This window comes from Hirundo rustica, chromosome 5 (assembly GCF_015227805.2).
Source record: "Hirundo rustica isolate bHirRus1 chromosome 5, bHirRus1.pri.v3, whole genome shotgun sequence".
In the NCBI taxonomy this organism is placed as follows: domain Eukaryota; kingdom Metazoa; phylum Chordata; class Aves; order Passeriformes; family Hirundinidae; genus Hirundo; species Hirundo rustica.
The window spans coordinates 12501782-12515260 of record NC_053454.1 but is presented as its reverse complement, the minus strand read 5'-3'; the positions used below and the strand labels follow the sequence as shown (position 1 = coordinate 12515260).

General features: G+C 37.0%; 1 protein-coding gene across 2 annotated transcripts in view; it reads right to left on the bottom strand.

The window, feature by feature from the left end:
- The window catches only part of STX18 (syntaxin 18), a 61880-nt gene that overhangs the window by 2462 nt on the left and 45939 nt on the right, over window positions 1-13479 (bottom strand). For both annotated transcript variants that reach the window (XM_040063812.2, XM_040063813.2), the window contains exons 4-10: window positions 13186-13263; window positions 13016-13082; window positions 9564-9679; window positions 5028-5116; window positions 1915-1973; window positions 1115-1184; window positions 488-568 (exon numbers count right to left, since the gene is read on the bottom strand). In XM_040063812.2, the coding sequence (XP_039919746.1) occupies window positions 488-568; window positions 1115-1184; window positions 1915-1973; window positions 5028-5116; window positions 9564-9679; window positions 13016-13082; window positions 13186-13263 (560 nt within the window). The remainder of the gene's footprint in view (window positions 1-487; window positions 569-1114; window positions 1185-1914; window positions 1974-5027; window positions 5117-9563; window positions 9680-13015; window positions 13083-13185; window positions 13264-13479) is intronic.

Genomic DNA, 13479 nt, shown 5'->3' with positions numbered 1-13479 from the left:
TGAAATCTCAGTTCCCAAAAGAAAACATCCTTTCTTTCCAATTAGTAAAAGAGCAGAAGAGATTTGTTTACTAGGAGCATGCAAGAGGTGTTCAGGGTGGTAAAGAGTCTCTTCTGCTAATACCCAGCATTCTGTTTCAACCGTTTCAGCATTCTCTAGTAGTCTGCAATTTGTGCCCCCCGCCCCCCGCTTTTAAAAAAAAATCTTCACAGGTGCTTAAATGCAAGCCAGGTGACCTTCATGATTAAAAAAACTGCTGAGGCCAAGTAGATTTCTGCAGTCCTGTGTAGCTATTCAGATCATGCTTAGCAAGTGTGAACTATTGAGCAGCTCAGCTACCTTGAACTGTCTTCCCAAACCCCTGTCCTGACACCCAACACCCAACTGCACTGGTCACGTGGGCAAGCTCACACATGCTGTTTTTAAAGCAACACCTGGGAAAAGAAGTTAAGAGAAACGAGTTTAAAACACAACTTCAAGATATTACCTCTCTTATGTCTTCATTGCCTTCTTTTATATTCTCTGTTGCACCCACAACTAATTGATGGATATTGTCAATATCACTTTCCTGTTTAAAAAAGAAATAAAATTGAGAAATAGTAATGAATGTTACAAAAAAACCCCACTTCCAAGGACTTGGGGAACAATCAAAACTCTAAAATAAAATCTGGTATTACTAACATTTTTGTTTCATTGATGCAAAGGCAGAGAGTAATACATTTAAGTTTTAATTTCTTTATCAGTGATTTTATGAACCTGAATGGAAACCACCAAGACCAGTAGGATGTCTCCCCCTTATCTAGAGTCAAACAACCTGATTTTTCCCAGCTCTTTTGGAAGAGGTGCCAACATTTCCAGAAAGATGCTGTTAAATAACAGGACACCAGTTCTGAGGCAGAGCGATCACTCTAACACATATCTCTCATTTTCCATTCCTGGTACATACTAGTGAGTAACAACAGTAAATATCATGATTTTGAATTTGAGAAACAAAACATTGTATCACATTTGTATCAAAGATGCATTAATTTTTTGTTCACAAGTTGGCAATCAAGACCAAAATGCTCCCAGGAAAATACTCAAGTTGTATTTACTGTTGTAGTATTATACTAACCTGTTGCAGGACCTTCTCAGTGAATATCTCTTGTAATCTGGAGATTTCCACCACTTTTCCTTCAATTTGTCTTGGCAAAGAACAGAAATACTCCATTAGAAACTAGTGCAAATGTCTTGCGGTGGCAGATTGAGACCCTCCAGCCCGGTGAGTGGCTGCTCAGGCCACTGCCTTGTCAGTCTGTGAGGCAGCAGTGGGCTGGGACTAGGGCTTGGACAGTGCCTGGCTGGAAGACAACCAGCCCACAGTGAAGCCTTGGGAAAGGCACCCCCAGAAGTGCTCAGTGAGCAGCTTTCACTGCCAGGGTTTCACCCTTCTTTCATTGCATATGATAACATCCATGCTGGGCCTTAAGCAGTTGATTTTGACACACCCTTTTCATATGCTGCTGTGGTGTGTGCAGTTCACCTTGCCTAGGACTGACACCCAAAAGTCAGTTTCTAGCTCGAGCAGCTGTTTGGGTGTTCTGAACAACTGGGGAGAGTGAATGGCACCACTGCCTGTCTCTGCATGGGGTCAGCAATGGCATCTCCCTATTGCTATCTAGATATCCAGCAGACAACAGGACAGAAATGGAAAAATTAGTACTTTAGAACTTGGATAAGGGAGGATGTAAACCTTCCAAATGTAACCAGTACTACTGTTCTTTATGCAGTGGGACAGCACACTGTTCCTTTCCTGAGCACTGGTGTTTTGTCCCAGCTGCTCCCACAGCACTAGAGCAAGAGCAGGCAGGTGTCCTGCACACAGGGCTGACTGGGCATGGGACTGGCCCTCTGTCAAGTAACAGAAAATTGTACCTGACTTCATCGAAGAGATTGTTCATTTCACCAACAAGCCTCTGGTTCTCCTGTTCAAACTAGAAAAAGGGAAGGAAGGAAATGACACATGAAATTTATAGGTTTAATTTCCTAGAAGTGACTCTGAAATGACAGGTATGTGTTTGAAGAAGGGTAACAGTAAATCTCACAGAGAAAGGTTTAGTCTTCTAACACAGGCAATTTCTATCATAAAGAATGAAGAAAAAAAATTTATTTCTTGTAACATCCAGATTTCTTTTTGTACTAGAGGCTCATTGTCTACCTCATTGGTAAGAACAGCGTCCTCTCCTGGGTTAAAGGATTCCACAGAGTCTAAGAGGAAGGTTACTGGGCACTGCCACCTTCACTGTGAGGTAGAGGTCTCAGGGAAGGTGCCCAGCTCCATGAATTGAAGGGGAACAGAGAGCAACATACTGCACAGTTCCATGAAGTCCCATTGATTTCCACTCTAAAGATCCAATGGTTTTGTCAAAATATTATCAGTGCTGCAGTACATTCAAGTGTCATTGTCACTGCTGTCTGTAGTGACACCACCTACAGAGCAGAGCATTTTTGAAAATATAATCGCTAAAATCAGTGCCATTTACTTCACAGCAGCAGATGGCTGAAGGTGCTTCATCACTGCATTGCTTTATATTCATGACTATTGTGTATGTCTGGTTCTCGTGGAGTCACCTCACAACAAGGCCAAGGCACAGAGCAACGGAGTAGAGCCACGAGATTTAGCGCTGCGATCGCCAGAGTGAGGCCATGCTGCAACTGCTTTTTCTGACTTCTGTAAGGATATCTGTACAAATACTCAACATCAGAAATTCCCTATTTTGCTGCCTTAAAAAACTGAGATGGTAACTAATTGAGAAGACAAAGAAACAGTGAATTACTTTAATCCTTTACAAACAGAACAAGTCCACTTGAGAAAGTATTCTTTAAAGAGTCCCTTTGATATTTAAAACCTTCCACTGGCACAGACTGCCTTTTAAACGGCTAAATGATCTTTGCAACTTGAAATCATGGCTGATGGAGTGCTTGCACAGACAGCAGTTAAGATATGCTAAAACAGGCAATTGAACAAAGGGTTTGAGCACCGAACACATCATATACCAGTGCGTCACAAAGGGATTTACACGCTGGGAACATAAAATCAAGCTCTAGCAATCAGTTTAGCTCAGCGATTTATGGCTTATTGAAATAGCCTCTTTTATAACAGTGAAATGCTGTTACTGAAGTATGGCATAAAGTGACAAACTGCTTAATATATAGCTAAAAATCCAAGGCATGAAAGAAATAATCACCACTTCTGTAAGTTATCCCATTAGAGAAGTCATTAGATGTGCTGTTCCTGAATTTAAGACAAGACCAACCAATAAAAGAAAAAGTCAGAGGAAAGTAGATATTTTCATGACTCCAAACAATGGAGACAGATTTTTCCCACTCACTGCAATCACAAGATACCTGCTCACAATAACTGCAAAAAACATTAATATACCTGTATTCAGAGTTATAAACTGAAATTTATTGTGTAAATCATGCAGTAGCCTGCAAACATTTTGAACAATGTCAAGCTCTCTCCTGAGAGTAAAATACTGATAGGAATTGGTGTTTTAGCAACAATAGGGCTTTAATTCACTATTTTATCTACATGAAGGATCATGGAACCATGATTGAGGGTTTGCTAAGTATGATATGACACATACCCAATTTAAAACCAACACAGCAGTTTACAGACTGCAAGCCACCCTTTTCATAGAATTGTTTATGATAGAAGGTATCTTACAGATCAAGATAACAACCCAAGGCCGCCACTAAACCATCTCCCTAAGTGCCATGTCTACATGACTTCTAAATACCGCCAGGGATGGTGACTCCACTACTTCCCCACCTGTTCAAAGCTCAAAAACCTTTTCAGAGAGGAGATTTTTCCTATGATCCTAGGCCTACAGAACACAACCCGCATTTAGCTTTCAGTCAGAAGGCCCTGTCAGAGCCATCATCCCCAACTCTCGTTTCCCCTGTTTCACTGGAAGCTGACAGCAAGGGCCTAAAGACAGGAGAATGAACATACATAAAGAATTATCTTTTCAAAGAAAACAGAAAGCAGGAGTAAGCCTCTAGATTTTAGACTGGCACTCAAAACAATATGAGGGCATACACAGCAGCCTCTGAAGAACATTATCTTTTTAACAAGCCATACCATAATTATGTGCAACTTACTCATCTCTGACTGGAAGAATGATGTGCGCTGTATCTGGGAACACCTCGACTCCCTGCCAAGGAAGCTTCACAAAGTCATACTGCTGCAGCCCTTTGTCCTATAAAGCTCACTGTTCTGGTATCTGCACAGCTACTGATTGAAATGGGTTTTTCTTTATATAAACCCAAGGCAGTGTGTGCTAATGTAGAGAGGTTTTCTAAGATTTGAGCTATGTTTAAAATGATAAATTTTAGGAATATCAAAAAATCTGACAGGTTGTCAGCAATCACGCCTATGTCAGAAATTTTCTATTCAAATGTAAACAGGATTGGATCAATCCATAAAAGTGCTGATAGCAGAGAAATGCAAAAAAGTTAAAATTAATGAAATTCTGTTGTGACAGACACCTTGTAGTTATTCCTTCTAGGAAACCAACCTGATTTTGATAATAAAAAAATAAAAGAAATAAAATTAAGTATAACTTCACAGTAATAGCTAAATAGTACAACTATGTGTGTTCTAGAAACTGTCCAAGAAAAAAGGGCAAACAATTTATTCTTTCACAAGTTTCATAATGATTCTTCTGATGTTGCCTTGACTTTTATTGTTTCCTCACTAAACAAAGCAATTTGTAATTGTAATGGTTGAAAACAATTTTAATTTCAGTTGCTGAAAGATAGTTTTTATTAATTTTATCATGTCTCCATGCAAATATTTTGTAGCATTCTTAAATATTAACTGCTACCAGGAAGTCACAAGCAAAAGGTGTATCATCCCATGGCATTATTCTGCAGAGAATGATAAAAGTTAATTTAGCTGAATATGTACCTTTTTTTTTAACCACACATGAATACAGCAGAAAATACAATAAAACAGGCAATTGGACACAGGATAAACATACCATTTGTATTTCTTCAGGTGACAGCTCATCTTCACCTCTGCCATCCCCCCATAATCCAAGGTTACTTTGGGCATCAGGCAGATTCCTGTCTGTAAAAGAACCACGAACACTTGAGACACTGAATAGTAAAGTCAAAACAATTTTTCATCCATGTTTGACTGATGATGAAATTGTATCTCCTTTGTCAGTTACTGAGATCCACCCTGCATTTACAGCACAAAATTGTATCAATAACCTTTAATTTCTGAACAGGGCCGAAAGTGTTCATGTGGGTTTAATTTTGTCAACTAAAGGGAGTTGCATTAACATACTGACAGAGAAGGATGTAAAACAGCTCATAATGCACTAAGAATTTCTAGGGCACAAAATAACGGTAGCAGTTGTCTTTTAACATAAAACCACACAATTTTCAAAATGACAGTCTATATGCAAAATATTATCTTCTAGTGAGACTTGACAGAACCACCAGCTCCTCCAGAAACTAAAGACAGAATCTCAAAGATATTTTGAGCAAAGCTCACAGCCAAACTCAATTTTATCATGCTGTTTAAACTTCCTATTGCAGTGCAAATCCCACACCACACTGTGCAAGGGGTCTTCCTGCATATAACAGGAATCAGCTCCAACCCCACAAATTAACCATAACACATCAAAGCTGCTTCATTCATTTCAGTAGTATTTCCCCTTTGATTAAAGCTACTCATCTGCATAAATCTTTGTATGAGTTGTACATAAAAGATCTTGAAAGGCTATTTCTGGGCTATTCCCTTCTGGAAGATTTAATTTTAGGCTTAATTATATACTTCTGATTATAGAGGAAGAAGTTAGAATGGGAGAGAAAAGAAACTGTGCTGCAGGAATCCACTGTTTCTGAAGCTGTTCTAGCGTCAGTGTTTAAAAACCTTTTAATACTGCAGCCTTGAGAGAGCCTCTCTTCTCCCCAGTGGCTGTAACAATCTTACAAAACCCAAGAGAGATCTGTACCACCCCACAATGCATCAACCCTCAACCTGCTTTGATGCATCAGATGCAGGCTGCAAATTAAAGCACAGAAAGATTTAGTTTTTACCTTTTGATACATTTCAGGCTTCCTTTTTATTTCAATCAATCTTTTAACCATTTATGTGTATTTTAATTTGTTTTGTTACAACCTCCTAGACAATTTTTTTCAATTGCTTAAGCAGCACTGATGCATCATCATTCAGAGACTGACTTGTCTTGGGAAGCCTCTGAAAGGAGTAGTCCTATTTAAAAATATATGAAAAGAGATACAAGGAGAAGCTTTTCCCTTTTATCCTTCATGCTTATTTGTGCAAACTCTTGAACACATTAATACTGTAAAAGAATATTGTGCTTGTCTCCCTTCATAAATTTTTTCTTGGCCTTCCAGCAACCTAAACAGCATGCATAAACAATGTTACAAACAAGGAATGTGGATAAGGACTATAATAAATTAGAAAAAAAACCCCAAAAACCAAAACCCAAAAAATAGATCAGTTCTTTCTCATGACAAATAAAATATAAACCCAAGAATCTCTTTAAAGATTGTTTAGAAAGCATCCAACTATTTTTTTTCATAGGGTATTATCAGTATTTCAAATCTATTTCACAGAAACACAAAACTTACTTGTTTAGGTAATCTATGTATTTACATTCTATCAGAATTACAATAAATTATTTACTGCATTCAAACAAAATAAGATAATTAGTTTATAGAGAAAAAAAAGAAAAAGGAGAAAAAAGAAAGAAAAGAAAAAAAAAAATTAAAAAAAAAAAAAAAAAAAAAAACCAAAAAAAAACACCACCTCCTATTTTATCCCAGAGGAGCCAATTAGTTTCAGGCCCTGCCAGCACTGTTAAAATCAGCACCTGTATCCAACGTGATGGCTAATAAGCAAATATTCTTATGGTAAGAGGTAAGCAAGAAACATGTATCTCCCCAGGGTTCCTCCTGTCACTGGTATGTTTTGGGCTTTCTGCAGCTTTCACAGAGCTGACATTAATGCTTCTCTGCAATTCAGCAATCAAAAGCCAAACTACATTTCTATTTCAGAAACAAGCAGTTAATTCATGACAGGGATATAAAATAATTATCAAATCCTCTGAACCTTTTTCCATGCTGAAAGGAGACAGCTGCTAAGCTTGTGGACCAGTTCAAAAGCTACTCATTATTTACATTTATTTCCATAAACTAAACAGCAAATTTGTAATATGCAAATAAATACTGCCAGTATATAAAAGCACCCTCCAGAGAGACTATTTTCCTACCATGCGATATGTCCACTATAATTCTAATGTAAACAGGTGCTTTGCCACAAAATAAAGGTAATCACATTCTGCTTTGGTTTCTGCCAAAAAAACAGACAAAACCCAAGTGGTGCTTCAGCACATCAAGTATTCCCATTCAGCTCTTCATCATAGTGTTCAAATTAAGGACAGGACCACAAGCTGCTCTCAGAAGTATCTTTAGAGATGAGATTTAACCCAAGGGACCCAGACATGCTACTGATGGCTAATTCATAAAAACAAATCATCACCATTCTCTAAACCACCAGCATCCTGAGGATGAAAAGTGCTTATTTCAAAATGCAAACATTTCTCTGGCTTCCTAAAAATTTGAAAAGTTACTTGGAAAAAAAAATATATATAAATCAAAGGCTGTAAGATTTAAACTGAGCTTGTTTCCTAGTCATCTTGTTCATGTTGTTTTCATACTTTGACAACCACCTACCAGCAAAGTCACAAGGCTGAATCTTATAAGCAGCAGCAACCAGCACTTACCCTTATGTGAGGAATCACAGGCTGTGTGCATTTGCATACTGTTCCAGACAGATTTACTTTGATATACAAGTTTTCTCAAAGTCTAGTCAGCAACCCCTCATAAGTACTGCAGCAGCACCACTTGTGTGGCAGGATCCCTACTTTCTCATAAAAATTAAAATCTAATGAAAGCGAGAACTGGAGTAATCAAAATTAATGTGCAATAAAATAGCTGCATTTCTATTTACTGCAGTGGTTTGCTGTGTCCAAGGCAACCAAGGAACAGCATTTTCCATGGTGTGGCACAGATTTTTTGGAGCTAAAAATTGTAATGACACTATGTGGTGGGAATGCACACTTCCAGAGATTGTAGGGACATTTGGAAAGAGCACAGGGCAATGAAGATGCTACTATGCTGCTGCTTCACCAGTGGCACCAGCTCACAGCTGCAAAAGACTGATAACAAGTTAAGGTGAAACTCATCTATGTGTCTGTGTGCTGCATCACTTAAGACACTATAAAAAGGTAAGCACTAGAAATGGCACATAATCAAAACCTGTACTTCTTATGATAAATTCAGTGTCAGAGGGGAAAAAAAAAAAGGCACACTGAGAGGCCTGCAGAAGTACAAACTGGTTAGGAAGATAAGCAAAGCCATTATCAGAAAATGAAGTCATTCACACATTGTGAGGTAATTCAGTGTTAGAGACTTCATCCAGAAGTGGAGCATCCACTTCTCATGAATCCACTCTCTGTACGGCCCCGGAGTCACCTAACAGAGGAGCTTTACTCTTTTAATAAAAATCACTAAAGAAACAACAACTGTTTATCAGAATAATATGGCCAACCATTGCATTTGTTCTATCCTGATAAAGTATTATCGCAATGTAATGTAATTAGAAGGAAAAAAGTTCCTGCTGTAAATCACAGGGTACCTTCGTCTCCTTTAGACGACACAAGTAGGAGACCTCAAGCCAAGGAAAGCAACTTCAGAATCACAGGAACAAGATTTCTCTTCAGGCATGAAACTTGAAATTATCTGCATAATGGTGGTACTCCAAAAGGCACTCTGCTCCAAAGCTCTGCCAGCATACACATCCCAGGACAGGCTGAAATGGCTAAGAGAATTGAAATGGCTTCTATCCCTCAGCCTGAGAATCAGGCAACCAGGAATGAAAACCAATGCTCTCACAAGACCTGCACCATCTGAAATGACCCCAAGGTGAGAGATACTGCTTTGGACTTCTGGCTATCGCCTGCCCACTGAAAGATGAGATGCAATCCTCCCAGCAGCGCAACTCAAATGTTGTCAAGAAGAAAGCCCCAAAACTACTGGATCTGACCAGCCAATAACCTCCTCTGTGAGCATAATCCACCTTCGAGTTCCTAGTGTAGAAGTGTCCAACTCAAGGTCTCTGTGCTTAAAAACTACAGAACGTTCCCAGAGAGCTGTTGACCTACTTTCTCATTCCTTGCATTCAGACAAATTCAAACAAATTTCAGAAGATATGATATTGATAAAAATAAATGAGAAGAGTTCATAAAGAAGTTATTAAGAGGATGAAGAATTCAGCAAAGTGTATGACTTGTTTAGCTGGTGTGTCAAAAGGTTTAAGATTTTGCTTCCTCAGTCTCACAATATGCTTCACCTGATCAGCTCAAGGAAGATGAAATGAAAAACATGCCGCTCATAGCAACTGGCCCTTCTAAAGTGAAGGAAGTACTATCGACCAGACAGGCCTTGCCACAAAAAGTAAAACTACATTTTATTCTTACCTTTGCTTTCCTCAGCACAAAGTTTTTCTTCAGAATCCTCTAAAGGACTCTGTGAAGATTTTTCAGTGGAAAGAGTAGATTTGGACACATTGCTCTGCTCAGGTTCAAGTTTGGACCTAGAAGTACAAGAGCCTATGATTTACCTGATACTACACAGATGTATTTCTGTAAAATGAGAATGGATTACTAAATTCAGTATTTCAACTCTTGGAAACTTCACATTAAACTTGTTCCAGCCAAGATACAAGATGTACTTAGCAACTGTCACTGAAATATTGTTACAAAGGCAAAGAAAGCATGAATAGTATTCCTGGACAAAATGCACCACATGTTTAGAGTTGAGAATATTGAAGGCTACAGCCTAAAAATACTGACATTTTATTAAACTTCCTTTCAAAAATCCAGTGTATTTTTTTTTTAAAGCCAACATTTACATTATACTGAAAAATTTTTAGTAGCAATGTCCAAGCACTACTTCTTTTTCTTTTTTTTTTCAAATAATAATGATAGCTTTACTTTATATTTTTAATTCTCATATAGGAAATACAATAGAATTAGCTTTCTTATACTACTTCTGAATCCCTATTAGGTAATTTTAATACAAAGGCAGTGCAAAACACGAGAAACTTATTCACTGATTATATATTAAGTACTTGTCAAGTATGTATCAGTGTGGCATCAAAAAATGTTGAAAATTAGGGATAACATTTTTTTCTGGTAAATTTCTGTGGTTTAATGCTGTCTACAATGAATTCTGTAACTGCTACCCAGCAAGCAGTTAAATGTTTCGCAATGCTGTTGGAGAAGGCAAAGAACCAAAAAACCAAAAACCAGTGGGTGGAAACACCTGCTGTGCCAGGTGATTACCTACCTACCCTTTATCATTTCCTACCCTCTCAAATATAACCAACCGTCAATCTCATTATGATTTGCAATCCCCCCTGTGACTAACAGGACGTGTTGCTTTTTGTGTTCCTTCTTTGCATTGTGTCCAAATTCTAAACCATTATTTAAAAATTCTGTGAAAAACAGAATATAATGCAATTGTCATCATGAGTGATCACTATTTAACAAGAAAAAACAGTTGCAGGGAATTTTTTAGTTATAAAACCTCTGCAAGTACTGGGCTTTTGGTAATTTTACAGAGAAGAATTCTACTCTCATTTCCTCCCTTTCAAATTTGCCCAATAATAATAATAATAATTAAAAAACCACAAAACTTACCTACATATCTGTGCAGTTCAAATAATAGTTTTAATACTAATAAAACACCAATTCCCCAGGTAACAAAAATATCAGCTTGATTTGAATAATTGCATACATAATTCACAAAATCTTCTAATGGCAAAAGAAGTTTAAAATTAAAATTAAATACAATCTTGAATACCAATAAACATTAAAACAGAAAATCACAACCAACTACCTTTACAGAAAAAAATGCTCCGGTTTCTATTTCTCAGCTTTTCTTTCTGCAAAACAAGTCCTAACCAGCAGATCTTTTTAATCAAAAAATGTGAGTGAATACATAAAGGCAACCTCTGTAAGTAAATTATAACACTCAGGCAATTTGTTGAAGAGCTTAGGATAGTTATCAATATAAAAGGAAACATGATGAAATATATTTCTATGGCAAACTTTTCAGTATTGTCTGATATGCCTGTATTTGAAATCGACTAAACTGCAGGAAAGAAGAGCTGCACTAGGATTAATTTATTTCTAAAGAAACATATTCCTTTATTGTTTGTTGTCCTTACTGTGCACAGTGTAGGAATACAGGAAACTTTCAGTTTAAAATGAACAAAGTGTCTGGGATGCACTGTTTAAGGGACGCCTAGTTCTTTTAAGAGAGGGTACACGTTCTTATCACATAAAGCATCTGCTGAAATCCTCAGGGAAATTACAAATCAATGATACTGTTTTTCTTTAAGTCATAATAAAGATTGGATTATGCCCTGATGTTTATTTGAATTGAATTTTAATTTAAATAACAATTTAGCCATTATTTCACATCTGCAAGGCATACAGACTCCACCTGGTCAACATCTGTTTTCTGCTTCTTGCATCCATAAAGAGAGGGACCCTCCAATAGAAAGAACTGGAGTACCTTCTGAGTTAATTCTTAATTCTTAATGTACTCTAACTTCTGAAATAATGCATCAAATTGAGGTTTTTTCTCTGTTTGTTCATCTGAGAAAGAAATCCTGAACCTGGGATTTCACATGGAAACAGTAACGTAAGAGTACAACTAACAGAAGAGCTTGTATTCATTACCTGCTGCAACAACTGCAGGAATGATCTTTCTTTGAAGCTCTTTCACATGAAGAATACTGATACGATTCCATATTTTTACACATTAAAAATATCATACAGTTTGTTTCTGTATGTTTTTTTTTTCTTTTCTGAAAACTTACAGGCACTACAAAACCACCAACGCCTTACTTTGCTCTCATTACTTCTTACCAAATTTCAGAAATGGTTTGATGTATTTTGTTTTCTTGGTTTTGGTCTGATCCTCCACATGTACTACAGTTTATGTCTCATGAGGATATATTTGAGTGAATCTAATTGTGTTTAATCAGGATGAATCATTCTGAATAAAATAATCTTACGAATTCTGAAAACACCTCTCTGGGTTCAGTGCAACTGTAGCTGATCAACCCAAACACCAAACTGATAAACCAGCATCAAGTCTTGGAAAAACACTCAGGAATTTATTTATGTGCATGTTCTAGAACTATATTTTTTTACATTAAAATATAGATAATGGACCTTGAAGTTATTATTCAAATAATGCAGAGTGAGAAGACAATAGGTATTAAATAAATTGCAAACCTGCTCACTTTTTATCATTCTTGCAATTGGGAGTATGCAGAAAAAGAAAGTGAAGAAGTACTGGGTTTAAAATTTGACTGAAAAAAAATCTCCCCAGATGAAAAAGGCAGCAAGTACATCACCTTTAATGTCTCCTAGACATTTTCGGCTCTACATTAGCAGCCTTCAACAAGTGCCACTATAGGAAGTGGAAGCTCTTGTTTCAGTTCAGAAGTTACATTCTAGTTTTTTATTCTCATTACGTTTCTGCTTGCCTTGAACACCTGCCATCTCAAATAGTATTTAAACACAGTCACTTGTTCCGTAGAAAGATAGGATCTTTAAAAAAAAACCAAAAAAAAATTTGGTGAATTTGTAGAAGTCAAATAGGTTTATTAACCCATATTTTACTGATTTGGTGCTTTTGTCCTTTACCTAAATGAGAACTACAACAGTATAATGGCACTCTGCCACTTTCAGACTTGACTTCACGTGCCTGAAGTGTAAGATGAAATGCACCTGTTCTGCAATAGCAGAAGCTGCTCCAAGCTTAAACAATCTCCTTAGAATCTAAACATGAACAATAGTTTTGTTGAATGCCCTACAAGTGAAAGACAGTTAAACTTTTTGACACTACTCACAGTCTTTTCTTGTCTATCACTCGCTTAACTCGGATGGCTCTTTGTTCAGAATACAGCTTGCACACTCCTGTTAAAGACAGCAGTAAACAAAATTTCAGGTAAAAAGAGCAGGATTCCCATCCTGGAAAATACAATCATCCATTTGTAACTATTCAGTAAATACTAAGTACTTTTTAAGTAATCTTCAATGAAGTCCAAGACTGCTGTTCTGTGCTCCTTCACCTGAGCAGACTGGACGCCCTTGTGCGCTGAAACACAAAAGAAAATTATAAAAGATCTTTTAAATTTTTACTGAATTCCACAACAGTTTGCACTTTCAGTTGACATGCAAGTTATATTCAAAAGCCTAGTTACATTTTATGTATGTTATATATTAGTATTTCTTTTAAACATAGCTAAAATCTCTAAACCAGCAAGTCATTACAATGAACTAAAAACTGAAAAAAGTGTCCTATAACATTTTT